General features: G+C 42.5%; 1 protein-coding gene across 1 annotated transcript in view; it reads right to left on the minus strand.

The window, feature by feature from the left end:
* The window catches only part of Ttc27 (tetratricopeptide repeat domain 27), a 120,013-nt gene that overhangs the window by 82,570 nt on the left and 9,823 nt on the right, over positions 1 to 27,620 (minus strand). The window contains exons 4-9 of the mRNA XM_038320546.1: positions 25,065 to 25,205; positions 20,759 to 20,861; positions 11,908 to 12,072; positions 9,713 to 9,846; positions 5,734 to 5,846; positions 2,904 to 2,970 (exon numbers count right to left, since the gene is read on the minus strand). Coding sequence (XP_038176474.1) covers positions 2,904 to 2,970; positions 5,734 to 5,846; positions 9,713 to 9,846; positions 11,908 to 12,072; positions 20,759 to 20,861; positions 25,065 to 25,205 — 723 coding nt within the window. The remainder of the gene's footprint in view (positions 1 to 2,903; positions 2,971 to 5,733; positions 5,847 to 9,712; positions 9,847 to 11,907; positions 12,073 to 20,758; positions 20,862 to 25,064; positions 25,206 to 27,620) is intronic.

Here is a 27,620-nt window from a genome sequence, read left to right on the forward strand (position 1 = left end):
CCACATTTGAAAGCAAGGTTTCAACAGAAGAAAGATGGAAAAAAAAATGTACCTATCCTTAAGCTAAAAGAGACCCCAAAACAAGGTCAAGTGTTTAGAAGTGGGACAGTGCCCACCCATCTTGTCTCAGGGATACTTGGAGTTACACAGCCTGCACCTGTCCCCCAGAATCTGAGGGTTGGGTCCAGGTGTCACTGACAATACTGAAGAAGGCCCTATATGAAGCGGGTTGGTATTTGCATCCAGTCTACAACACATGTCCTTCCTTGCACGTTTAGACTACTGTTAAGCCTCAGCCCAAGTAGCTGCCACACAGCTTGTTGCTCTGTGTTCCTTAGGGAACAGTGACAGGAAGACTACACTCGTGATAGTTCAAATCCTTGGCTGGTTGGGTCCCATACACCCGTTTACGTCCTTCTGGGAGCTGAGCCTAGGATTTTGGGCAAACCAGGCATGTGTTCTACCAAACGAGCCACAACCCCAACCCATTTGCAGTACTTCTTGGAAAGACACATTTACTGGGAAATAGCAAAGGAGTCTCCTTGGGAAGGTTAGTCTCTGCAGTCACAAGGCTCTCCCCAGAGAGATCGGCACTCGGGCCATTGTTGACTGGGAGGAAAGCCAAAGGAGAAGAGAGCAGAAGTTCTCAGCAAAGAGGCCTTGTGGGGGCGGCATGAAACTCGAATTTATGACCTTCATTGCAGGCTGGGAGGGAGGAGCTACCCACATCAAAACCACCAGCTAGCTCCAAAGCTACAGAGAAACCCTGTCTCGAAAAACCAAAAAAAAAAAAAAAAACCCACCAGCTAACTAGCTCACAAGTGCCTCACGGCACAGAGGAATGAGAACAGATAAAGGACAGAATCCAACAACTAGAACAAAATCTTCCCCCCTCACGAACTGTAATGCAGTGTTTGCACAGCAACTGGGAATGATACATGTGACAACGTGTATGAGACCAACCCACAATGACGCTGTTACTACTGATCACCTCACCACGGAGCCACAGCACAGCTAGCCTCAGGCATTAGTGGAGACCAAGCCTCAAGCCACCTGCTGCCTAGACACTCACCTTCTCTAAGCCCTCTACTTCTGGTGCTCCCTCAAGCTCACAGCCAGGCCAGATCCTGCATGTCCTCCACCAGGCCCCACTTCAGTGGGGTAGGCAATCACCTTCTCACCGAGATACTCCTCGCTACACAACACCCATCCCTGCTTTACAGCCCTCCTTAGCACTTCAATTAAATAGCTATTTCTCTCTCTGTCTGTGTATTTCCCCCTCAGGAATGTAAACTAATTAAAACTCTAGAACAGAAAAGACACTGCTCAATACTGAGGATCACAGCACCTGTGAATGGTAAATATTTCATAGTTACTAGCAGAGTGAAAGAAAGGTACACAAGTTATTTTATGTGCACTGAAAACAATTTTGCCACTTGGCTTGCCAAATTCTTTATAGTACATGTTATAAGTAAATAAGGTATTTCCATACAGTCAGCTAAAGCCCTCCATAGTACAGTGACACCCGAGAGGCGGAGGAGCGGGAAGAGTGGGAAGATACAGGACACCCAGAGGGCTCCCGCATCAGCATCTACCCTGCTCGAGAATGGGTAGGAGAGCTCCTAGACAGTGCCAACAAGCCAGCTTTCCTTTCTACCAAATGAAAGCTCTTTCTCTTGGCTTAGCTGAAAAATGAGAAAGGAAGAAAGAAAGTGGAGTTCCGAATCCTCTGATAAGGATGCCTCTGGAAGAGTCATGAGGAATTTGATTCATTTAAGAAAGTATGTAGCAAGCTGGGCATGGTTGTGCACACCTTTGATCCCAGCACTCAGCATGCAGTGTAGGAGAATCAGCCTGGTCTACAGGGCCATCTAAAGAGACCACATTTACAAAATATAAAGAACACGTGAACCCTTTTCCACTCACAAAGCCAAACCACGTGAGTCCTCTGTGGCATGCATCTCTCTTCTTTGATCTCAAATCTTCTAACGTCTATTCCCATCTTTCCCTTTCATTTCTGTTCTTCTCCAGCCTGGGTCCTAATCTGTCTGTCACTGTTCCTCTTTAGTCTGCTGCTAGGAGGTGACGATGCACAATTCACTCCAACAGTGCTCCAGGTCAGCCACGCACCCTGTCAAATCCCACAGCCACTAACTACTCCATCCACTCGTCTGTCCTATGGTATGGAACGTTGACAGCTCCCTATGCTCCCAACGCCATCTCCTTCCCTGATCACTGCTCTCCTGGCCCTGCTCAAAACTCTGTCACAGGGCGGTGGTAGCACAGGCCTTTAATCCCAGCAGAGGGCGGATCCCTGTGAGTTCAAGGCCAGCCTGGTCTACAAGAGCTGGTTCCAGGACAGACACCAAAGCTACAGAGAAACCTTGTCTCAAAACAAACAAACAACAAACAAACAAACAAAAAACCCAAAACAAAAACAAAAAACCTCTTTGTCAAGACAGCCAGGTAGGCATCAAAATGGGCCCTCACTCTTATGCATAAGATTTGTGAACACTTGGGTACTCATTCATTCATTCATTCAGGCAACAAACAGTTATTATCTATTATATGTACAGTAGGTCAAGGAGTCAAAAAAAAGAAGGAAGGAAAAAAGGAAGAAATGAAGGAGAAAGAAAGAAAGAAAGAAAGAAAGAAAGAAAGAAAGAAAGAAAGAAAAAGAAAGGAAGGAAGAAAGACAAAAAAGAATGAGAATGTGGTCACTGTCTTCAAATCCAAGCAAGTGAAAAGAAAAGCAGGCCTCTTAAAGGAGCAGCAGGAATGTGTGGCTTGAGAACCGGCAGGATAAGGGTAAGCACCCCATTTCCTTAGCTGGTAGGGTTTCAGCTTGAGTAACAATACACCAAAGGAAAAAAGGAACTGGAGAGGGAGACACCATTACTCACAGATGTGAAAGCCAGTAGCTCCTCTTCTGTTAGCTTGTGAACTGGATTGTTCTTCTGGAAATTTGTGCTTTGAATTTAAAAAAAAAAAAAGCTAAATTAAAAATAAAATACATGCTGTAATCACTACCTTTTATAGTACATATTTAACTCAATACTACAATGCTATATAATATATACAGACAGAAACAAGCTTTCAAAAGACAACAATAAAAAGAAAATGGCTTATGTCAAAATAATTTATCTTATTAGGAAAAAGAAGAAGTCCAGAGGCTACAGGATGGCTGAAGAAGTAAAGGTGATTGCCATGACATGTACCCCACCAAAAGTAAATGGGGGGAGGGAGGGAGAGAGAGAGAGAGAGAGAGAGAGAGAAAGAGAGAGAGAAAGAGAGAGAACCAAGTGATGCCACTCAACCACAGACAGTAGAAAGAATTAATACAGCACCAAGTCCCAATTACAAGACCTTTAACCACAAACAAATTCCATTATAATCACCAGACAGTTAAAACCAGTAAAGTCACCAGAGAGGCAGTACAAAGGAACTCTAAGACACTGGTGACAGAGTCTAATTAGTGCCACACTTGAAGTTGGGTAAACATTCATATATCCCCAACTCAGCAATCCCATTCTTGATTACAGAGCCCAGAAAACTCAGCAAATGAATGGAATAGGAACGATACACATAAATATTCACTGTAATAGAAAAACTGAAAATAATCAAAACCTCCAAGGAGAAAACAGGCAAACTGTGCCATATTCACCTAGTGGAGAGCCACCCTTCAAATTACATTGCAGCTACAGACAAAAACACAACCACAGAAACACAACAAAGAGAGGAGAAATAAATCACACGGAACTACAGAAAGCAGGAAAACAAGCAAATGAAGGCCTCAGGTTAAAGGGATACAAAATGTAAGAGCAAGCATATCTTTAGAGGCCAGAAAATAACAAACACAAAACTTAGGAGAGCATTTTCTCTGAGAAGAGCAGAGTGAGGCCTGGGAAAAATGCAGAGGTTAAACTTGCAATACCTGCAGTCTTCTATTTATGGCTGAACATAAACGCACATAGTGCACCCATTATCATCCATGTAAACAGGACCATCTTAGGAACGACAACTAGACATGGAGGCCCATGCTCAAGGACTGCTGCACGCTTGAGGCCAGCCTGGGCTACAAATCAGATCCTTTTAAAGGGCTGGAGAGCTAGCTCAGTGGGGAGAGCCTGTTGCTCTTGCAGAGGACTCATGTCCTATTCCCAGTACCCACATGGTGGATCACATCCATCCGCAACCCCAGTTCTGGGGATCCCACACCCTCTTCTGACCTCAGTAGTACATATACATAAGCGCAAGCAAGATCTAAAATAAATCTAAAACAATAACATTTAAAAAGATGAAAACATAATCCTATAAAATCATACTTCCTTTAATTTTCAATATTATTTAAAAATTTTATAAGCATCAAAATGTTTATGTAATAACTTTAACTGAACCTACTTAAGATTCACTTTTATTATTTTAAATAACTGTATCTTTTCATCATGTTAGTATGCGCATATGAGTACAGGTGCCTAAGGAGACAGAAGCATCAGATCCCTGAAACTGGAGCTACAGACAGTGTGAGTCACCTGGTGTGGGGCCGAGAACTGAACTTAGATGCTCTGAAAAGGCAGCAAGTGCAAGTGATCTTAAGCACCAAACCATCTCTCCAACCCCCAACCTTTTTTTTTCTTTCTTAAATACAGGTCTCAATATATAGCCCTAGATGGCCTAGAATCTAAGCTGGCCCTGAGCTCTGAGGAATGTGCTATGTCCCTGGCCTGCACCTGTTTTTATTGTTGGTGACAACAAAACAAAATAAATGGGGAAAGAACTATGAAATAATTTAAAACACACAACACACATATTTTCTCTCCTCTCTGATAGTTCTAATTTTTAGCACAAAGTAATTATGTATCAACCAACAAGATGACCCAATTAACCCGTCAAGTCCTTCCTATCCTAAGACACTATGTTCTTTAAGTGAACAAGAGCATTAATAAACCGTAAGTCAGGGTAAGAACCTCACACAAAATGATCAATGTCCATTTCTTCTGCAAAACTTCCAACTGTAAAGTGGATAATGAACACAGATGGGGAGAAATGTCAGGGGCCCGTTTCAAAATAAGAAAGAACAAGAACCAAGCACAAGAATAACCCAGTCATAATTTAAGAAGAAAGAAAGAAAAGCCAAAACTATTCCACTGAACAGCATAAGGTTCTATCTATTAAAAATAAATCTACCTCCAAGTATACGTATCCTTAGAGGCACTAGTCATTCTCAGCCAGAGAAGTGGGAATGCAGGCATAGGAGTGAGTTCAGACAACCAGCACCCATATGAAAGCCATTTGTGTTCATGTGCATCTGCAACCCTAGTCCAAGGGGACAGAGACAGGATCCCCAGGGTTCACTGGGCAGTGAATAGGAGAGCACCAGGTTCAGTGAAAACCCTGAAAACAGGGGTAACCTAGAGAGCCAGTGAGAGCACCACAGACACCCCAGCCTCTCCATGCAGCTCTCACGGCCATTCTCACCTCTACTTCATGTTAGTAGAGCGCTACACCAGCTGAGGGTAACAAAGACATCTGCGTATACAGGAAAGAGAAGAACAGTCTACAAACTCAACAGACTCTGAACCTCTGACCGTTTAATTCGCTGCCCGAGAATTCTCCACCTTCATAAGCAGCACAAGATTCCGACTGTACAGGGAGGTCCTGATGAAGACCTTCCCAAACTCAGGGCAACACCAGTCAAGATCCTCAACTCAGCCAAGTCAGCCATTAACATACCAGACTCCAAGGATGACAGCAAGCTCTTCAGCACACAGGTCAGGCATCTGAAACTGTTCACTGTCTGCTAACTTTATTTCATTCAGAACAGTATCATCGTTGAGCTCAAGATTCTGGTAGAACACAGGAGAAACTATTTAGACCAAAAATTACATTTCGTTCATTTAGACCAAAAATTACATTTAGTGGTATGCAAGCAACATACCACTAAAGGAGATGACACTGATGTATGGGTTTTGGGAGGGAGGCTGGGGTGCATTACTTTTGTTTTGATTTACTTTGGAGGGTTCTTGTTTCTTTGTTTAGTTATGTGTCTTCTATGTTTTTAAGGCAGGGTCTCTCCATGTAAGTCTGGCTTGCCGAAACTACCTAGGTAGACCAAGCTAGCCTTAAACTCGCAGGTATCTGCTGCCTCAGCCTCCTGAGTGCTGAGATTATGCAGCACCACATCCAGTTTAACACACCTTCTACTTTTTAAAGATTATAGTGTCTAAATATGGTCAACAAAGTGATTCTTGTGAATACACAGTGGGGAACATAACTTGTGAAAAGGTTTGCTACGTGCACATCAAGAATTCAGTGGAAATGACACAGCAATTACTACTGACCCCCAAAGCACCTCTGCTGACAGAATTCCCATACATTTTGCTGCTCATCCTTATAATAATAATAAACAATAGATCTTAATGTAGAAAATACTACTAAAAAGAGTTCTAAATAAAATCATTGCCAGGTGGTGGTGGTAGTGCATGCCTTTAATCCCAGCACTAGAGAGCCAAAGACAGGTCAGACCCTGAGTTTGAGGCCAGCCTGGTCTACAGAGAAAGCTCCAGAACAGCCAGGGCCACAGAGAAAAACCCTGTCTCAAAAAGGAAAAAAAAAAAAAAAGAAAGAAACAGAGAAAAGAAAGAAAGGAGGAAGAAAGAAAGAAAAGGAAAGGAAAATAAAAAGTAAATTATCAGAGAAAATCTTAGCAATTATGAGATAGGAAGAAAGCCCCTCATTAAGACCAAAAAAAAAAAAAAAAAAAAAAAAAAAAAAAAAAAAAAAAAAGCAAATATATAAAACTATCTAATTAAAACTATCGGCTCTTAAGGGCTGTCCCTGATGCTTTGGCTGGCTCTTTGGAGCCTATTCCTCACACTAAATCACTTTGTCCAGCCAGAATACAAGAGGAGGTGCTTAGTCCTACCAAAATTTGATATGCCATGCTTTGTTGATATCCATGGGAGGCCTGCTTTTTTCTGAACTGAAATGGAGCAGTGGATGGGGTGGGGGCAGAGAGAAGTTGGGAGGGGCAGGAATGGGAAGGGAATAGGAAGGGAAAGCTGCAGTTAGGAAGTGTAAATTAATTAATTAATTAATTAATTAAAGTATGTGGTGAAAACAAAGTCTGCACTTGGAAACACTGAGAAGATGAAGGCCAAACTACAGATCCAAAGGATCCACTGAGAACCACATATCTGAGAAGTGGCTGGTGCTGGGCATGCGGTGCACGCCCTTAACCCAGTGCTAGACTACGGAGGCAGAGCGGACAGATACCTCTGAATCTAACATCAGAGATATCTGTCTATATAGTGCTCCAAGGTTACAAACTGACACCCTGTCTCAAAAAGCAAAATTACCAGTAAAAGAAAAGTCAGGTTTGGAGAAATGGCTTAGCAATTAAGAGGACATAAGCAACTTCTATGACACCAAAATTTGAGTCCCAGAAACCTTATCAGGAGATTCACAACCTTCTGTCACTCCAGCTCCAGGAGACCTTATACTTCTGGCCTCCACAGGCACCCACATTCCCATGCACACACACCATGACAGACAGGCAGGCAGGGAGGTAAGCACATGCACATGCATGCACACATGGGCGCGCGCGTGCGCACTCACACACACACACACACACACATGCGCGCACACAGAAACTAGGAATATAATGATAACCTTAGACACTAAGGAACATCTGGTGTCTAGAATAATATAATGTACTCAACTTTAAGGAAACTCAAACACACTAACTTTTGTGTGCTTAGATTTCCAAATTAAATCTCTTTTCAAAGATACTGTTTGCCTAAATACCAAACTGCAATGGGCAACCTAAAGCTTAATGAGGGGCTTGAACAGGACCGAGAAGAGAGAGGAGGAAATTAAGGATGCATGCACTTATTATGCATTCACTGACTAGTGCTTATCACAGCAGCACATGCACTGGCTTGGCCACAGCTCCACACCCTTGTGGAAGTAAAGCCGGGTCCTGCAACCTCTCTCCTCTGTTCATTCTTCTAGAACCAACAGCTGCCCCTTACTAAAGTTACCACAAAAGCAAACAGTGAACTTGGAACCCACCTGCATTCTTATCAGAGGTTCTCCTCAGACCAAACTGAATGATGGCGCCTCCTTGTCCCTCAGCCCTAGTCTCTCCCCTTGGCATTACTCGCAGAACATAATAGAATTCTGGTATTCAGTCTACTTAAGTTAAATTTACTTATAGGTTCTAAAACAACACATACTGAAGCAGAGGCGCTAAAGACATTAAAATCAATAAAAGGACAATAAAAAACGGTAGATGTGGAGCTGGAAGGATGACTCAACAGTGAAGAGTACAGGCTGCTCTTTCAAAGGAACCAGGTTCGATTCCCAACACCCACATGGCAACTCACAACAATCTATAACTCCAGTTCCAAGGGATCCAATTCCCTCTTTGGGTTTCTGTGATCACTACACACATGTGGTGCACAGATATATGTGCAGACAAAACACTATACATATAAAATAAAAATAAATCTTTAAAAAATTTAATTAGCATATAAAACTGTAGGCATGGGAATCTCCGGAAAACGCAAACATGTTTGTGGTCCCCATGGGAGCAGTTGCATAGGCCTAGGAAGTCAAGCATTCAAGCCACAAGAAAAGAACTCATCAGACATGTCAAAAAGCATACTGAAGCACCAACCAACCCAATAATAAAGGCAGATTGTAAAATGGGAGAAAGGGACTTCTGCTTGCTGGTTTACATATTTAGAAGAAGCCAGAGAAACGTCACGTCTCTGAATGTTAAAATATTCACAGAAGACAAAAGTAAAGGGACTACTACAGAGCTAGGTACGGTGGCTCATACCTACAATCCTAGTATAGGGAGCAGAGCAGCCCTGACTGAGTATTGTTGACATGGCTGTAGATGTGCTGAGGGCTCCAGGGCCTCAGACCCATAGGAACTGGCAATAGGGCCAGGACTAGAAGGAATGTCAAAGCTCTCCTCGGGAGTCCACGTGAAAGGTTAATGGACAACTGATGAATGGGTGCAGAGATTAGTAACTGCCCCTCCTGCTCCTGGAGGTTCAGATAGAGACTTCCTACACAGACTAGCTAAGCACTCCCCAGGCCCGTGCTGTACCTAATAAACATGCTGCAGTTCCAGGTCACAGAGCTCGCAGACACCCGCCTAAACCCAGCTTTACTGTATGTATGTCTGTATGTCTCTATTCCCTCAACACTCCTACTCTGGGTTCCAGGACCCAAGCCTCTTGGGAGAGCAGGAACTAAAGGCCAACCTTGTCTATACAGCTAGAGACTGCTTCAAAAGGCAAAAAACAAAATAAACAGATATAGCCTCTTTGTCTCTTTTATATGCCAAGGGGCAATGCGGCGGCACTGCTAACTCATAACTGCCCCACTGTAAGGGAGCTGTGCTGTGTGACTGTGGGCGCAGCATGGCCTCTGTGTGACTGTGGGCGCAGCGTGGCAGCCGTGTGACTGTGACTGTGGGTGCAGCATGGCAGCTGTGTGACTGTGGGTGCAGCGTGGCAGCCGTGTGACTGTGGGTGCAGCGTGGCAGCCGTGTGACTGTGGGTGCAGCGTGACCTCTGTGTAACTGAAAATTTTAAGAGAAAGATACTGATAATTTTTACCTGAACTTACAAGGGTTCTCATCCACTCAGAGCTTCTGTGACTATGCTGTTCAACTGCACAATTCAGATCAACCTACCTTGGTAAGATATTCCTGGGGGGTGGGTGCTGGGCTGAACTCATGACTGGAAGGGGCGTCCTCTTCTCTCCTGACGTCTAGAATCAGCTGTGCCACATAATTTTCCTGGAATCGTGTCCTTTTTCCCAACGCTCCTAAAAATTAAAATACAATCCTCCATGTGGATCTGGCAGTCGGATTTATAGTACGATGGCAATGACTAATATTTTCAGAGCGCTAAAGGTTTCTCCATCCACACAGTGATGGTCAACTACTTCCTGAAGCCAAGGAACTATGGTGCCAAGGCTCAAACCCAGGATTTGACACTAGATTCTCAATCCCTACTTTTGCTCATTTTTTAGTCTCTTCTGAATAAATAACTTAAGTACTGTAGCTAGAATTCACATATACATACATACGTACGTACATACATACATACATACACACATACATACGTACATACAGAATGTATATGTGAATGATACACATGGGAAGACAGGCTGAACGCTTGTCCTCACACGCTCAGGATCCCCTGCTCTGATGCCTATATTTAGCCAGGGCCTAAGCTTCTACGACCCTGGCTTCACGTGACACAAACAGCTTTTTCTTATGTCTCGGAGATCGTATGCACATTTTCAGACAACTCTGCAGAGAAGCGAGGTGTCCACATCCACTCTCTGTAAACTGTGCGATGGCAAAGAGCAGCCTGGGAAACCAGCATCCCGCAGGGCGACAACTCCGGCCACGAGCGCCTGTCAGCCCTGGGAACACGCACGTCAAGATGGCCACCTAAGAGGCTTAACAGAGTTTACTTTTCTATAGAAACTCTACAGCTGAGTGGGAAAAAAATCATAATCTGGGTCTCATTTCTTTTTATGTGGGAACACACTTCTATTTTTAAGTTCTTCACCTCAACTTTGGGGAAAAAAAATAAAAAACTGTAATAGCTATTAAATACACCACCAGTTAAAGCTGAATATACAAAGCACTGTGTCATTAATATTTAAATAATCCCCAAAAACCTCCCAAAACAAAAATATGTGAAAAAAATCTCTGAAATGAACCTCAAAAGTTTATTATATGTAACTACATTTTCAAATACAGACAAGACTCCAAGTTATTCATGGCATTGTTCCAAAAACTATAAACCAGATATCAAATAACTTTTCCCACACAAACACTGTAATAAAAGAAGGCTAAGATTCCATAAAGCCATATTTGACTCACAGTACAGCTAGAATATTTTATCAATTAGCATTGACTCAATAAGAAGCACAGTACACTGGGGCTGAGAAAAGATCTAGGAAATGATCCAAGCCTAGCATGGGATAAAAGTGTCAGTCACTGAATGCACAGGCAGGTGTCACAGCCTGGGATGCTCAGCCCGGCCCCCTAAACTGGTGATGCCTGGCCTCATTAGTTCATTCACACCGAAGGGCAAACTATACTGTACAGATTAGGGATGGGGCAGCACATGGCACTCAGAAGAGACAATAGTGGATTTAGGAGAACTTCTGTAACGCACTGAAGATACACCTTAATGCCCCTCGGAAACACAACATGCAATCCAATAAAGCAGGACAGAAACAACAGGAGGTTTTAACAAGAATGGGCAATGCATGGGGCGAAACCAAACTAGGGAGTCAGGAGAGCTCTCTGGAGGTTTATCCAGAATCAAATGAAGGTTTATCCAGAATCAAATGATCCAAGGTCCATTTATTTACTGCCTGGCTGTTATTACTACCAAACATTTAACTAGTTTAGAACAAGAAATGGACTCTATGTCAAAAATATAAATCCAAATTTGTTTGAAATATAAACTTTAAACAAAATCTTTTAAATATATTGTCAAATAAAAAAAATAGGTAGGCGCTAAAAAATTAAATACTAGACTAAGTATGATAGAACATCCCAAATCCCAACACTAAAGAGACTAAGACAACAGTATCAGGAGTTCAAAGCCTGCCTGGGTAACATAGAGAAAATCTGGAATCTACATAAAATCTACGTAAAAATAATAATAATCAAGAAGAATGGAGAGATGGCTCAGCCAATAAAGGCTATGCCTCACAACCAAAAGGACAAAAAAAGAACAAAAAAATCAAAAGCCAAAATGCAATACAAACTGCCAACATACATACTAATGTAATACACACATTCAATTCATACTAGCATACATACATACATTCAATTACCCATGAAAAGTAAAGTCTTACCTGTCAGATTAACCTGTAACTTGCTGATGTCTTTAGCAGTACTGAATTGGTCTTTTGCTTCTTTATATTCATAATAATATAAAAATACATATGCACTTTCCAGATGGAATTGAATAGCTAAAAGTCGACCTGAATCACCTTCAAATAAATTCGCTAGTTTCATCACTGTGAGACAAAACATGAAACGTTAAAAATTAAGATGAGTAAAACAGAGTCCCAAAATATTAAAGTATACATAGTTTAAGTTAAAATTTTGAAGAACTTTAAACACATAAGAGAACACAAATACAACAGCAGCTAACAGCCAGCATTCTCTAAGCACTTACATACAGCTAAGACTTTATATACACTGCCTTCTGCACCCACATACTCAGTCCTAGGAGATGCCATTCACAGCACTGATCCTTCCCAATGCCTGTCTTAACCATCCTATAAAAACATGGCCAGAAACATAGGAACATAAGATGCTGATACAAAGTGCCAAACCAAACCTGTATATTCAACACCATGAAAAATCTGGAGAAAGGGAGAGTAGTTGAGGAAAATGATTTTCATTTCATAAAAAATATAGACTTTCTTCCTTAAGAAACATGTGTGTGAAAATGAATATCAAATAGGCTCCTGCACATACATCATACACACACATGCAGACATGCAAACTAATTAATTAATGTAATGCAATTTTTTTAAAATTTTAAAATAAATAAAGGAAGGATAATAATTTAACAACAAAACATCTGAAATAAAATGATCATCAAAAATAATTATATATACCAAGGAATATAATACTGTTACACACACCAGGGTTTACGATTGCTCACATAGTAGGATGTTCATCCAGCTGGTACCCCAGAACAGTATTCTCTACTACAACATCCTTGACAAGCTCGTCTTTAAGCTATTTTTAGTAATGGCTTCATCTGTTTTTGACAAAGCAGTCTATAAGAATGAATGAGAAATGAAAGGGTGGGAAGTATGCTACCACTGGGGATAAGTTTCTCAAGCTGAGAGAGAAATCACACTAAACAGCTATTCCTCTTAGCCCTGGGTACTTTCAGTGAGTGTAAGTTCTCACAATGCTGCCTTTGAGGAGGATGCTATCTCCACTTAAATCAGTATAACACGGAGTGCTCAACAGAGCTCCAGGGCAGGGTGCCTCTCTAGCAGTGGGACCCTAAGTTCAGTTCCCAGCACCACAAAGAAAAACAAAACACAGCTCAGACAGCTCACTGACCGGCTGGTCACCTCGGCTGTTACACAGCAAAGCCAGGACTGGAATCCAAGCTTCTCCTGACTGTACAGGAGAAAAGAGTAGGCACAGGTGGAAGGACAAGGCACAGAGGAGGCGCGACAGGAACCCAGGCTATTTCATCACCTAGAGACGTGCCTGTCACACTCTTTACAGCTAAGGAACAAGATCTGCCTTTGTCTTGCTGCAGCTGAAATTAAAGTGGGTCTGAAAAGCCAGAACAGTGTATCCTTTACTTAGTGCCAGCCCTTCTGAGAGATTCTCCGGAGTGAGCTAAAGCCAGTGGGTTAAGTACCTCAGGACAGCATGCGGGCATCGGGACATTTCATTCATGCAAACCAGACCCTGGAGAGGTTGGACCGCATCATCCTGACTGCTCCCTTTAACTTTCTTCTCCCATCACTCCCGAATGTCTAGCCATTACTGTTAGACCTCTGGTGATGTTAGCACAATTAGTGAGTGACACAGATTACCACATACCTGAAATGTTTAATGGGCTTCAAGAAATGAAAGAAATAAAAAGTTAGAAAATACAAACAAGGAATTACAGAAATGAGCCAGACATGGGTGATCCCAAGCCACCTGAAATCTCAGTATATGGAAAGTGGAACTGCCATTCCGGGAGCAAGCTGGCTAGCTAAATGCCAAATTAGTGAGTTCTGGGCACACCTGGGATACCCCAAAACACACAACATCAACCTGATGTCTCCATGTGCATGCACATGCAAACATGCAGATATACAAACACCACACTCACGTACACATGCAAAAAATATTAGCCAGAGAAGCAAAACAAGGAGCTGATCAAAAGAGTAGAATTTTCTTAAATTTCAAAATTAAATGGGCAGAGCAGAGAAATGGAAGCCATATCCAAAAGAACTTCTGCAGAATATAACTTAGGAAAACAAAGAGAAACAACAAAAGAAACTAAGGTCTGGTGAGGACGCACATAGGATATATGGCATGTCTGAAGATTAAGAAAGAGCAGACAGTGCCTCAAAAATAGGTGAAGAGATAACCGCTGAGAGCTTTCCAGAAAGGGAGACAGACATCAAAACTTAGAATCAGATTCCAATAAATCCCAAGGAAGACAAGTGAAAAGCAAGCCAGAATGTGATCGTGACCAGACTACAGAGCCACAGATACACAAAAGATGATCTTAACAATACAGAGCGGGGAGCTGGGCCAGCTGCCTCCCCAAGTCCAGCAATGGGGACAAGAAGATAGCAGGAAGGCTACCTGATGGCACTGCCCCAAACCCTGTCCAACCCCCAGTTCCAGAAGAGGGCTGGAAAAGATTTCCAAGCAAAGGAAAGGGAATTCATCACCATGATACCTTTGTTCAAATGGAGTAACTGATAAGCGATTTGACTTTTGAGTTTTACTCCCCATAAACACACACACTACAGGAAAAAAGAGAAAACACTGTCATTGTCACCACTGTCATTGCCCCAGTCAAAAGGAAAAGAGTGGGAGACCATGACCCCCACTGCAGGCCTAGGCAGTGGGGGGGGGGGCAGCTTCTTTAAGCAACAACTTTCAAGGGGGCTCAGGCATGGAACTATTTGAAACTATTGGTGCAAAGCAAAAGATGGAAGGGAGAAATAAATAAATAAAACTATTCAAAGGGGAAAGGGTGTGATGGTAGTTAAGTTCCTAACAATGTGGAAAACTTCCCAGAGTAAAGAGCAGAGGTAGGGAAATGATGTGCTCCCAAAGGCAGGTACCATTCCCTTCTCACAGAAGCTGAGTCTCACACATGAAAGCACGAAGAAACACAACGAAACATCTCCAGATGTGCTCTGCTCTGCACTGAGATGTGACTTAGAAACAGTACACAGGAAAGAACATTTGAAATATATCCAGACCAGCTGAGTTGACTCAAGGTAAAGGCACTTGCCACCAAGCCTAACCATCAACCTGAAGACCCAACTGACTATCTCAAGTTGTCCTTTGGCCTCTACATAGCATGTGCTGTGTGCTATTTTGGTCGCATTTTGATGCTCCCAAGATTATTAATAAAGTTTGTCTTGAATCAGAGGGCAGAGCTAGCTACTAGCTGACCAAAATTAACCATAGAGGTTTTGGAAAACATAGACAGTCACAGGAAGTAATAGGGCAGGGCTTAGAGAGGTCTCAGCCCTTTTGGATTGAGGAACTAGAGAGAGAAAGAGAGAGAGAGAGTGTGAGAGAGGTGGTCCTGAGGTTTTATTGATAAAAAGTAATTAGATAGGAGCTGGAGCGATGGCTCAGTGGGTAAGAGCACTGGCTGCTCTTCCAGGGAACCCAGGTTCAATTCTCAGCACCCACATGGCAACTCATAACTGTCTATAAATTCAGTTCCAGGGGATCTGATACCCTCACATAGACATACATGCAGCAAAATCCCAATGAATGTTAAATAAATAAATCTTTTTAAAAAAGAAGTTAGATAAACGCTTTATACATGTCATGGCATGGACATTTACATGTGAATAAGTGAATATTTTTTAAAAAAATTAAAAGAAAAAAGAAATATTCCTAACTGCAAAATGAGGACCCACACAACTGATGACCTAATCAGAAGTCAACCAGAGTCTACCTCACTGAGAACATACAAAACCAATGAAAGTAAAATATTATATAACTTCTGCAACCAGCACATTGCTATCACACAACTGCTAGCAGGCATGACCAACCATACTGACCAGGCCTACCATTGGTAAAACCTGTAAGACTCTCACTTGTGTGTTGGCAGAGGCCTGTTAGTTGGTTCCCAGCTGCTCAGTCCCAAAATAATCACACAGAAACCATATTATTTGCAATACTGTTTGACCAATAGCTTAAGCATATTTCTGACTAATTCATATCTTAAATTAGCCCATCTCCATTAATGTATGTATCACCACAAGGCTGTGGCTTACCGGGTAAAGTTCCAGCATCTGTCTCCAGCAGGGATACATGGCTTCTCTCTGACTGAACCTTCTTTCTCCCAGCATTCAGTTTTATTTTCCCTGCCTAGTTCTGTTCAGCTAAGCCACTGGCAGAAACAGCTTCTTTATTCATTAACCAATAAAAACAACACATACAACAGAAAGACTTCCCACACTACTTGTGATTTACTTATGGCAAACACATTTACCTTATGATGAAGACAGCTCCCCAAGCTGCCCCGTCCTGTCCTGCACAGTGCTGGACTTCCACTGCCCACCAGACCTCCTCTGTTCTACCACAACGACTTTCCTTTGGATGCTCAGGCCAATTACACACTCTCTTGGAGCCTTTATGGTTTGCCAATGTACCCGTTTCTGCACCCGTGGCAAACCAGTTGCCTATCAAGTATATCCCATCATCCACACCCAAAAAGACAGAATCTCCTGTAGTTCAAGTTGGCCTCAAACTCTTTATGTAGTTAAGAATGATCCTGCCGGGCGGTGGTGGCGCACGCCTTTAATCCCAGCACTCGGGAGGCAGAGGCAGGAGGATCTCTGTGAGTTCGAGACCAGCCTGGTCTACAAGAGCTAGCTCCAGGACAGGCTCTAAAGCTGCAGAGAAACCCTGTCTCGAAAAACCAAAAAAAAAAAAAAAAAAAAAAAAGAATGATCCTGAACTCTTTTGACTCCTAATCTTCCCTCCTCCACCTCTCAAATGCTGGAACTACAGGCCTATGATGTGCTGGGGACTAGACAGACGCTGGGCAAGCACTCTACCAACCGAGCTACATCTCCAACCATGCTTGACAATCTTTACCTGATTCCACTATAACTCTAAAATCTAGCTGTAGCACTTCCAAAAAACTCTGAAAACAAGTGGATTTTGCAACTTACTGGGGACGGGGGGTGACCTGACTTCACCTGGCAGCAAAATTTTATATGATTGAGAAGATGGAACTAAACTTCCAGATGACACCAAAGGGCAGAACAGGGGATAGGTGCAAATTTGATGATTTGCTACTTATGGAAACCAGGTCCTGCCTCCATCACTCAACCTAAAGTCTACCTTCTAGGATCAAAATTTGGCAGTAAAAGAAGGGAAGGAGTCCAAAGGCTTCATGTCTATCAACAGAGGACTAGGTGAATTCACATATTACAATACTATAAGTAAACAGTAAAGGGATTCGCAAGTCAGGTACAGTGGTGCATATCTGTCATTCCAACTGCTCAGGAGGTTGAGGGAAGAGGATCACATGAATACAGAGACACAGGGGCTCAAGACCAACCAGGGCAACACAAGAGAAACTGTGTCCAGAGGGGATGAAGACTATAAGTGAAAATTTAAAAAACATTACCTAACAGTAACAGTAAAAAGCATTAGATAGCAGTGACATGGAACCTATCTATCATAGCTAGTGCTCAAAAATACACTTAGTCTGAATAAGGCCTTCTGAAGGCGATCCTAACAAGCCAGAAACCCAACGTTCCCAAGTTCTAGCTCCTACCTCCCTGCTCAACCCCTTCACCTGAGACCTTCATTCTGCTCTAGCCATTCTAAATACTGGCATTGCCAACCCCACAACAATGCTTCAAGTCTGTGGCCCTTGGTACACACACCGCCCTCCTGATTTGTCTGCCACCTAACATTCCTACTTGTGCTTCAAGGTTTCGTCCTATTATCGACTACTGGATAAAACTTCTGACATCGTAAGTTCAAGCTAATCACATCGTCTAGCTCGTGTTTTCTTTACTCTTTACTGCCCTTGTTGCCCCACCAGTATTTCAGACCTTAACTCGCTGAGTTCATAGGTATCCACAGTACCTAACACAACAATCATTCAAACAGGTCTTTGTTAGGTTTGGAGATAATGCTCGAGAGTTCAGACAGAACACTGGCCTGCAGAGGCCCTGAGCAAAGGCCATGGGGCTTTGAGCATAAATGCAGCACTCAGAAGGCTGAAACAAGAGGATCACATGGAGTTCTGGGCCAGCCTGATCTACACAGTGAGCTTGAGGCCATCTGAACTACAATACAAGACGCCACCTTTAATTCTTTTTAAATCCACTTACATTATACCCACTGCTCAATGACCCTCAGCTCCACCTCAAAGAGTTATAAGACACTAATTGACACAGCTAAAAACTCGGAGCTGTACTTGGTGTGGTATACAGAGAGAAACATTAATTGTACATTACTGGTTACCAAAATATGAACCAGAAATTTCCTGGAGAAAAGCAGTGGGAACAGAGAGAGGGCTTGAAGCTGGGAAGCCCAGGCCACCGTTCTGTTACTGAAGCAATTCCCTGAGTCTTGACTCTCTCAAATGAGTTAGCTGCACAAGATGATCTCTACAGGGTCTTTCCAAAACAAAGATTTCAGACAAGGCTAATTGGTGCAGAAATGGAAAGGAAGAAAAATACGAAACCCTTGGGGAAGAACTAACAAGATTCAAGAAGCAGTTAGAGATACAATGAAAGTCACTGAGACAACTGTGAAAAAAAGATTTCAACTCTGGAAGATTCAGTCTTAAATAAAAGAGGAGCAAGATGATCCAATAGACAGACATTTATTATTTTAATACTATGCGTTCTCTGTGGAAATTCATATCCATGACCCTCTGGACAAAATGTCAACCAGTACAAATAAAACATGAGCTAAAACCAAAATCTCTTCCCGTGAGATTTTTTAATGCTGTACTAAAATGATATATATTTAATAACACTCATTCCAAATTATCAAAAAAAAATTTTAATCACTGAATACATCAGTCTTTGGCTGTGAGAACAATCTAACCCAGGGTCACACAGCTGTGGGAGAAGACACTCTAGAACTTGCTCACACAATATTTTCACCTGTTTCTTCTTAGGCAGTGACTTCAAGAGTTCATCTTCAAATTGCAATATTCCACCTCACGCCCTGCATGCAATGCATTTTCAGTATCTGAGCCAAAAACAGTCGTGGGCCCATAAATGGTCTCTACAAAACTATGGTTCCATTTAATACAACATCCCAAAGAATGCCCCATGCTGAGCTAAGGAACACGTTTTTCAGATTCTAACCTACTCCTTTTGTAAATGTGACAGGCCCAGCGAATTGAAGCTGCCGCTACAATAGGCTCTATTTCACTGACGTAACATTCCTGGACAAGAGTAAGACAATATTAGCTGTTCTCAAAATCCTTTGCTTATGTCTCACAAGCTGAAAAATCTACTGCCAATTTTTAATGGTCCTTCAAGGGCAATATTTCAAATATAATACCTTCCTCAGGACACTGAACATGGTATCTCAGATGTAACTGGTTGAGTCAGATCCCAAAATAAAATAAAATATCTTTTAAATAAAATAACTTATGAAATACTCCAGAACAATTTAGACATAGCTACAATGTCTATGTCAAGCCATCAGATCAAGTAAGAAATGTTGACTACCCACGACTATGTTGTGGAATATTATTTTAACTATGCAAAGATGTGCTACATTTGCTTATGATACAGAATATTACTATAGCTATTTGTATGTTACTTTTGTTTATGCTGCATTTGTTTAACTATAAAAAAAGTGTTGCATTTGTTTCACTTTGCCTGCCTATGGCACCTGATTGATCTAATAAAAAGTCACAGAGCTAATAGCTAGCTGATAGGCAGAGAGAATAAGAGAAATCTAGGCTGGAGAGAGAGGAGAAAAGAACGAGACAAGAAGGAGAGAACGAGGGACATGCCAACTAGGGCAAGAAGCCAACACCAGCCCGCCATAGAGAAGTAGTGAAAGTAAGACACACAGAACTGTCTGTAGACCAGGCTGGCCTCGAACTCACTGAGATCCGCCTGCCTCTGCCTCCCAAGTGCTGAGATTAAAGGCGTGCGTCACCACTGCCCGGCATGACCTTGTTTTTGAAAACTCAAAAGACAAAAGAGGTGAGAAAGAGATGCTGTTAAGAGGCAAAGCAGCCACCTACATGTGCGAGGCCCTGGGCTTGGTCTTCAATATGCAGAAAACAAAAAGAAGGGATTCAGCACTCAGACACCTAGTAATCCATGAGTATCCATCCAGAAGAAAAAGAAACAACTTCATACAAGAAGCCATAAAAATAAGTCAAAGAATAGATTCAAATGAAACATCTCAGACAAGAAATTAGAATGGGGTACATATTTGTATCAAATAAAAGTTTTCTAAGCTGGGCACAGCAGCCAGCATCTATAACACAGGCTGAAGCAGGAAGATTATGAGTTTGGGGCCAGACTAGCATTACACCATGAATTCTAGCCCAGCTAGGTCTACACAGCAAAACCTGTCTCAAAAACAACCAACCAGCAAAGCAGCTGAGCAAGCAAAGGTGTTCACTATGGCAGCCTGGCAACCTGAGCTTGACTCACAGATTCCACAAGAGATGGAATGAGAGTGTCTATGCCAAGCCGGATGGTGGTGGTGTGCCTCTTAAATCCAGTGCTCAGGAAGCAGAGGCAGGAGGATCTCTGAGTTCGAGGTCGCCTGGTCTACAAAGCAAGTTCCAGGACAGTCAGAGCTACACAGAGAAACCATATCTCAAAACAAAACAGAAAGTGTGTACTCCAAAGTTGTCCTCTGACCTTCACATGCATAAATGTCTGCACATGTGTACAACAGCAATAAATAAATAAATAAATAAATAAATAAATAAATAAATAAATATTTTAAAAATATGCTACATACCTTGATCAATACAGTTTTCAGCAAGAGCAAAAAGCTGAGGCGAACGCTCCTCAAGCAACTGTTGGTGAATATTCACATATCTCAGAGTCCACCATGGCAAGCTCTAGAAAAAAAGCACCATCGAAGCTGAAATTCAGAGAACCTTGGGAAAAACAATGTACTAACTAAGACTAGTTTTGGATTATTTCCACACTCTTGAAACTCATTCCTAAATAAGCTTAATCACGCATGCTATGCTCTCGCAAGGATCAAAAGCTGCTGCTCTGTCTCCATTCCTGCTTTCTGAAGTCGCTTCAGACGTACCACCTCCCTACAATGACTACGCCAAGCGCCATGGCGCTCCATTCCCTTCACGACCCAAGGGAAAACAACTCAACTGAGGTATGGACTGAGCACACAGCAGGTTTTCCTTTAATTCACTCATGCTTCCTCTTGTTTATCAATACATACTTATCAAGAGAGACAAGAACCAGGGAGAAGGCTCAGCAGGTAAAAGCAATCGCTACACAGACATAAGGACCAAGAGTTCAAATCACTATCACCCACATAAAAACACCACATGCGACTATGACTCAGAACTGGGGATCAGACAGAGAGTATCTCAGGAACTCACCATGGAACTAGGGGACAGCACTTCAGAGTCAGTGCCACCATCTTGAGGGAATGAGGCAGTACAAGAAGAGGTGACATTCTCCTCTGGACTCCATGAATCATACAGGTACACACACACACACACGATAATTAGAGAGATGGGTGAATGGAAAGACGAACGGATGGACAGACGAACAGGAAAGAAGAAGAAATAGAACAAGAAGCTGTAATAAGGTGGTATAAACAGTACACATCTGTACCCTCAACACTGTGGGGTGGAGACAAATGAATCTCTAGAGTTCATGGCCAGCCTGGATCTACATGGTGAGTTCCAGGACAGCCAAGGCTATATAAAGAGACCCTGTCTCAAAAGCAAAAACAAAACAAAAATTAAATATACAGCAATGAAGGAAGACACCTAACATTGACCCCTGGCCTCTACACACACACACACACACACAGAGTTTCTCTTTTCTGTCTCAATCCTGTCTTCCTCTAGAAAAGGCCATAACAAAGATTACTAACATAGATATTCTTCTCTATGTATTCATGTCTCTATTAGTATATCTGTGCAAGCCATAATACATATTTTAAAAGGGTTATTAAAAAGTCTGAGTATAGGGAGGAGAGCAGAGAAAAATGTAGAGCTCAATAAATACCAATAAAAAAAGTCTGAGTATATATAGTATACTGAGTATATATATATTGAGCCATCTAAAATAAGTTAAGCAGGCAAATGGTTCATACCCACAAGCTCAGTGCTCAGGAAGCAGAAGCATGAGAATCACAGTCTAAACCAGGTAGTTAAGGTAGTTAGCCTTAGCTACCTTGTGATCTCATCTCAAAAAAAAAAAATTGCTACCCTGAATTATATTACATGACTGTGTAAGAAACTAACTTTTATTTTTCAGTAGCAATAGTTACTAATAGATCATGCTTAATTATCAAAAGCATCTTTTACTTGAATGTAATATCTCATTTGATTCAGGAGTGCCTTTCTCCCAGACCTGGTGTAGCAGGTCTGAACTTGGAACACTGAAACATAAGGATCAAAGCTTGGAGAGAGAACTGGAGGATCAACAGCTCAAGGGCACTTGTCCAGCATGGCCCAGGCCTCGGTTCAATCCTAAATACCACAGACAAGGGCAAGGGTCCCCTTCCGATCAGCTACACGCAACGAGTATAACTGAAGTCACACGTGAATTTCCGACTTTACAGTGAAACCCTTTCACACTACTAATGCTGCTTTTCAGCCCAGAGAAGGAAAGCGGGATTATCTGAGAGGAAGGAAGTTCAAATCAGTTTACTTTAGCGGACTTCTCTGAGGCGCTGCCTTACTTTCCTCTTTCCAGCACTGAGGCCAATGAAGTCAGTCCCTTATCTGCCATCAGGACGATGAGTCAGGCCTGGCAGCTTGCTCTTTCCCTTTCCAGACAAGGGAATTCAGCTGCCTCCAGTCAGAAGGACTGAGCTGTTAAGAAAACACATGACCTAAGGCGCTGAGCTCGCTAAGATGGGTTCTACGATGTTAACCCTGAAGTCAGGTCTGTGGCAGGGAGGAGTGCAGAGCCCATGGGAGCTCTCCCTTCCGCTCTACTGGGAAATGCAAAGGCCTGCTTCACTTGCTAAGAGTACACAGCAGAAAAACTGAGGTGCTGAAAACCGGAAACCGACAGCCTTACCTCTTGTTAAGGCACTGACCAGTCAACACAGACTGAGAAGATGCGCTAGGCAAAAACTTTCTCCATGGCAAGCTCAGTAAAACAGTCAAAAAGGAACTCATTCTGTTTGAGGTTTCCTCCTTTCTTCCCCCAGTGCTGGGCACTGATCCTAGAGTCTCACCAGGCTAGGAAATTGTCAGCTAGAGAACACCTGGCCTCAGGTCACACAGCTGAGGAGAGACGAGAGAACTGTGGTCTGATGTCAAAGCTGAGACTTACTCAGCATGTACAGACTGAGCAGACAGTGTGGGAAGAGGGGAGAGTGTGTATTTCATACGGATTCACAAATACGGCAAAGGGACTCAGACCTCTGGCCTCCTCTGGCATGTGTATGACCCACACAGAGACACAAACACATAATTAAAAACAAAGTCTATAAAAAGAGAGGGTATTGTAAATATTCATCATGCCACTAAAAGGTGGGAGAAGGGCTGGAGAGATGGCTCCAAGATTAGGAAGAGAAGTAGCTGCTCTTCTGGAGGACCTGAGTTCGATTCCCAGCACCCGTATGGTAGCTAAGAGGCATCTGTGACTCCAGTTCCAGATCTGACACCCTCTTCTGGCCTCTGCAGGTACCCAGCATGCATGTGGTACACACTCACATAGGGAGCATGTAGAATCCTGAGGGAATGTGTATTGTTTGACAAGACCATAGCCATGTCAGGAACCCCCATGCCTTAGACCTATGGAAATTGGCAAGCCTTCCCCACGTGAGGCTCAGGGGAATGGCTTCTCTAGTCTGCGTGAGGATGTTGACACAATGTGCAGAAAATGTCCATGGCAACTTTCCCCCAACTCCCACACCTCCACCATACCCATGTTTACAACCTGAAGGTTGCTTTCCCTACAGACACTGCTCCTACCAATATTAGCTGAACAGTTTCCTTGTTCAACTGTGTGCAACAGCCCCGCCTCCTTTTCAGCTGCACATAATAAATACACAGAGCTTCTAGAATGTGCTGCAGCTTCAAGTGGTACAGCATGAAGCCAGGCAAAATATCCATACATGGAAAAAGAAGAATTTGCTTGTTTTTGATTTTTGGTTTTTCAAAACAAGGCTTCTCTGTGTAGCCCTTGCTGTCCTGGAACTCACTCTGTAGACCAGGCTGGCCTCCAAGTCTGAGGTCCACCTGTCTCTACCTCTGCATCCTGAGTGCTGAGATTAAAGGTGTACACCACCATGCCCAGTCACAAATAAAGCTTTGTTGGAACACAACTCAACCCATCTGTTGACAAACTGCAGGTGCTCTCAAACTTCCATACATTAGAGCTACGCAGTCACCATGCAGACTTACACACTCCACAGCTGACAACCTCCACCTAAACCTGAGACCTTTGCACTTCCAGTGTGGCATTCCTAGTGCCTACCCACTTCCTGCATGATTGCTTCTCCTCACTAGTGTATGCAACCCGAAGAAGCCAGACAACAGAAAGCTCTACTACATTCAACACAAAGAAACCAGAAGCCTACTGGCCAGTGGTAACACACACCTTGAATCCCAGCACTCAGGAGGTAGAAGTAGGCGGATCTCTGTGAGTTTGAGGTCAGCCTGGTCTACAAGAGCTAGTTTCAGGACAGGCTCCAAAGCTACAGAGAAACCCTGTCGGGGGGGGGGGGAGAGGAGAAAGAAACCAGAAGCCAGTAATTCAGATCCCTTCCATTCCCACTGCTATTGGCTATCATTAGCTCAAATCTGTAACAGACCATGAATGAACTTTAGAAGCTTTACTTAAAACTCAAAGAATGAAAACAAATACACACACGCACACACACACACTCTCTCTCTCCTACTAAAGAGGCTCCATACACACTGATCTTATACAAGATTTATCTCACAAGAAAAGAAAATATTCTTTTCTATTTTCATGAGACTCCTTGGTCTCTCAAAGAAGATACAGCAAACAAAATTTACTGAGACACAGACAGCATCAGTCTGACGTTAAAAGGCACAGAAGGGACCTGTGTGGAATGCTCAGAGCCTTCCCTTCCTTACCTGGAGAGCTGTTAACTTATGTCTGACGTTCACTAGGATAATGTGTGCTATTAACAGCAGTATGGGCTTTGAGGTCAGGCTGTAGACAGATTCACCATCTAGAATGAGCAGGCCCAGAATAATAGCATCCAGTCCTTTGACCTGAAAAAGGTGTGCAAGGTTACACAATTTAACAAAATATTCACTGTTACATGTCATAATAATACACAGATGTTTCCATTAATTCAGCTAAGAAATGAGAACATTCATTAATTACACAGTAATAGACACCAGAAGTGTCTACACCCTTATAAATTTCACTAGAGACCTACAAACCCATCCTGCCCTGTCAGACAGCCACACAAATGCTCTAAATTCAAAGAAACAGGAACCCAATCAAAATGATTGGGTTAATTGACTGGGTACATGGGGTGCATCAATAATCCCAAATACCCAAGAGGCTGAGGCAAGAGGATCACTTGAGTCCAGAAGTTTAAATGCATGTATGTCCAAACAAGGTCTAAGAAGGGACTCATGTGAGGAGAATTCTGAGTACTTGTGAGAAAACTTCAAGAAAACAAGAATCTTGTGACCTGTTTCTTTAAGACACGGAGTTGTTCTTGGAATGTGCTTTCATACAACTCTGTAGCGGATGGGAGTGAGTTTGCTTCAGATTATTAATTACAACGGGCTGTTGTTTATTTCTATGTCTATGGAAAAACGGGTTTCAGTCACAAGTGACTTGCCCACCACGTGCAGCTCGCCTTGTGATTGAATGTATTACTCACGTGGCTCTTCTTAACCTTTAAAGTATAAACTGTCTGATGCTCTCAATAAGGCCAGCTATTGCATTTATCAGCTCCATTCTCCCAGTCCCTGCCTCCAGAGTCGTAAACAGGTTTATGCATGTTTTAGTGACAGGGCCTCTTTTATATTTGTCAAAGGAAAAAAAGCATGGTTAGATCTTAAGGTCAAAGGCTGATGGCAAACCTAAGCAATCCAGTAAGACCCTGTGTCAACAGAGAATGGAAGGAAAGGGGAACTTTGAAAATGCTAGCGATGGATGAGCATTATGACTTCACATGTCCTCAAGACACCACTTCAGTAAGTAATCCTGTGCAGGTGTAGACACGCCCTTCCTAGCACTCAGGACGCAGAAGCAGGCAGACCTCTAACTTTGAGGCTGGTCCGTATAGTGGATTCCAGGAAAGTCGGGACAGTCTCAAAACATGAAGTAACCCTACATGAAGAGTATATTGTTTATTTAAAATTTAAGTACTATATGTATTATATAAAATATGTATTATATATGTATATTCAGTTAAAATTCACTCCATGGCAAAGATTATTATGCAGCACATCCATTCCCTAATTTCCATCAATGACAATTAACAACCAGGTCGTTCACATCAAACAGTGAGCAGACTACAGGCTATAGTTAATAGAAGGATCCCCAAAGAGGAAGGCGTGGGGTTGAGGAGAAGGCTCAGTGGGTAAAGTGTTTTCTGCACAAATATAAGGACCTAAGTTCAGATCCCAGCACCCACCTTGAAAAAGAAAAATAAAAGACCTCAGCTTAGTGGAAAGTATCTGTAATCCCGGTGCTGAGGATGCAGAGCCAGGAGGACCCAAATAGCTTCCTGGTCAGTCATTTTAATCAAATCAATGAGCTCCAGAAAATGAGCTCTCAGTGAAAGACTGCCTCAAAAAAAAGGTGAGAAGGGCTAAAGGGATGGCTGGCAGCTAAGAGCTAAGCGCACTTGTTCCTGCAGAAGACCTGGGGGGGGGGTGTCGCACAGCCATCTACATCTACAGTTCCAAGGAATCCAACCCCTCTTGACCAACTCAGCATGCATAGACTACACATGCAAACATGCAGGGAAAACACTCACACACATAAAATAAAACAAACATTTAAAAAATGAAAAAATTGCCGGGCGGTGGTGGCGCACGCCTTTAATCCCAGCACTTGGGAGGCAGAGGCAGGCGGATCTCTGAGTTCGAGACCAGCCTGGTTTACAAGAGCTAGTTCCAGGACAGGCTCTAGAAACTACAGGGAAACCCTGTCTCGAAACACCAAAAAAAAAAAAAAGAAAGAAAAAAGAAAAAATTAAAAATGAAAAGGTAGAATAGAGGAAAGCATTCAAAGTAAACCTCGGGCTTTGATAAGATGTGCACATACAGGCACATACAAACAAACAAACATATACACAGAAGAGGATGCACACATAATATAAGAATATAAATTTTAGAAAGTGAGGAAACAGATCCATAAAAGTCAAGACAGCCATGTTGGTGCATGAAGTAGTCCCAGCTCTCTAGGAAACTGATGCAGAAAGGTGGCTTGAGCCCAGGAGATCAGAATCAACACCAGTCTGAGCAACATAGCAAAATCCATGCCATAAATAAATAAATAGATGGATGGATGGATGGATGGATAAACTGAAGTGTTGTTAGAGGCCACTCGTTCATTTTCCTGACTACCCAGACTTCCAAAAATAATCACACAGAAACTACATTATTTAAATTACTGCTTGGCCCATTAGCTCTAGCTTCTTATTGGCTAATAACTCTTAT

The sequence above is a fragment of the Arvicola amphibius genome, chromosome 2 (genome assembly GCF_903992535.2).
Source record: "Arvicola amphibius chromosome 2, mArvAmp1.2, whole genome shotgun sequence".
Lineage (NCBI taxonomy): Eukaryota > Metazoa > Chordata > Mammalia > Rodentia > Cricetidae > Arvicola > Arvicola amphibius.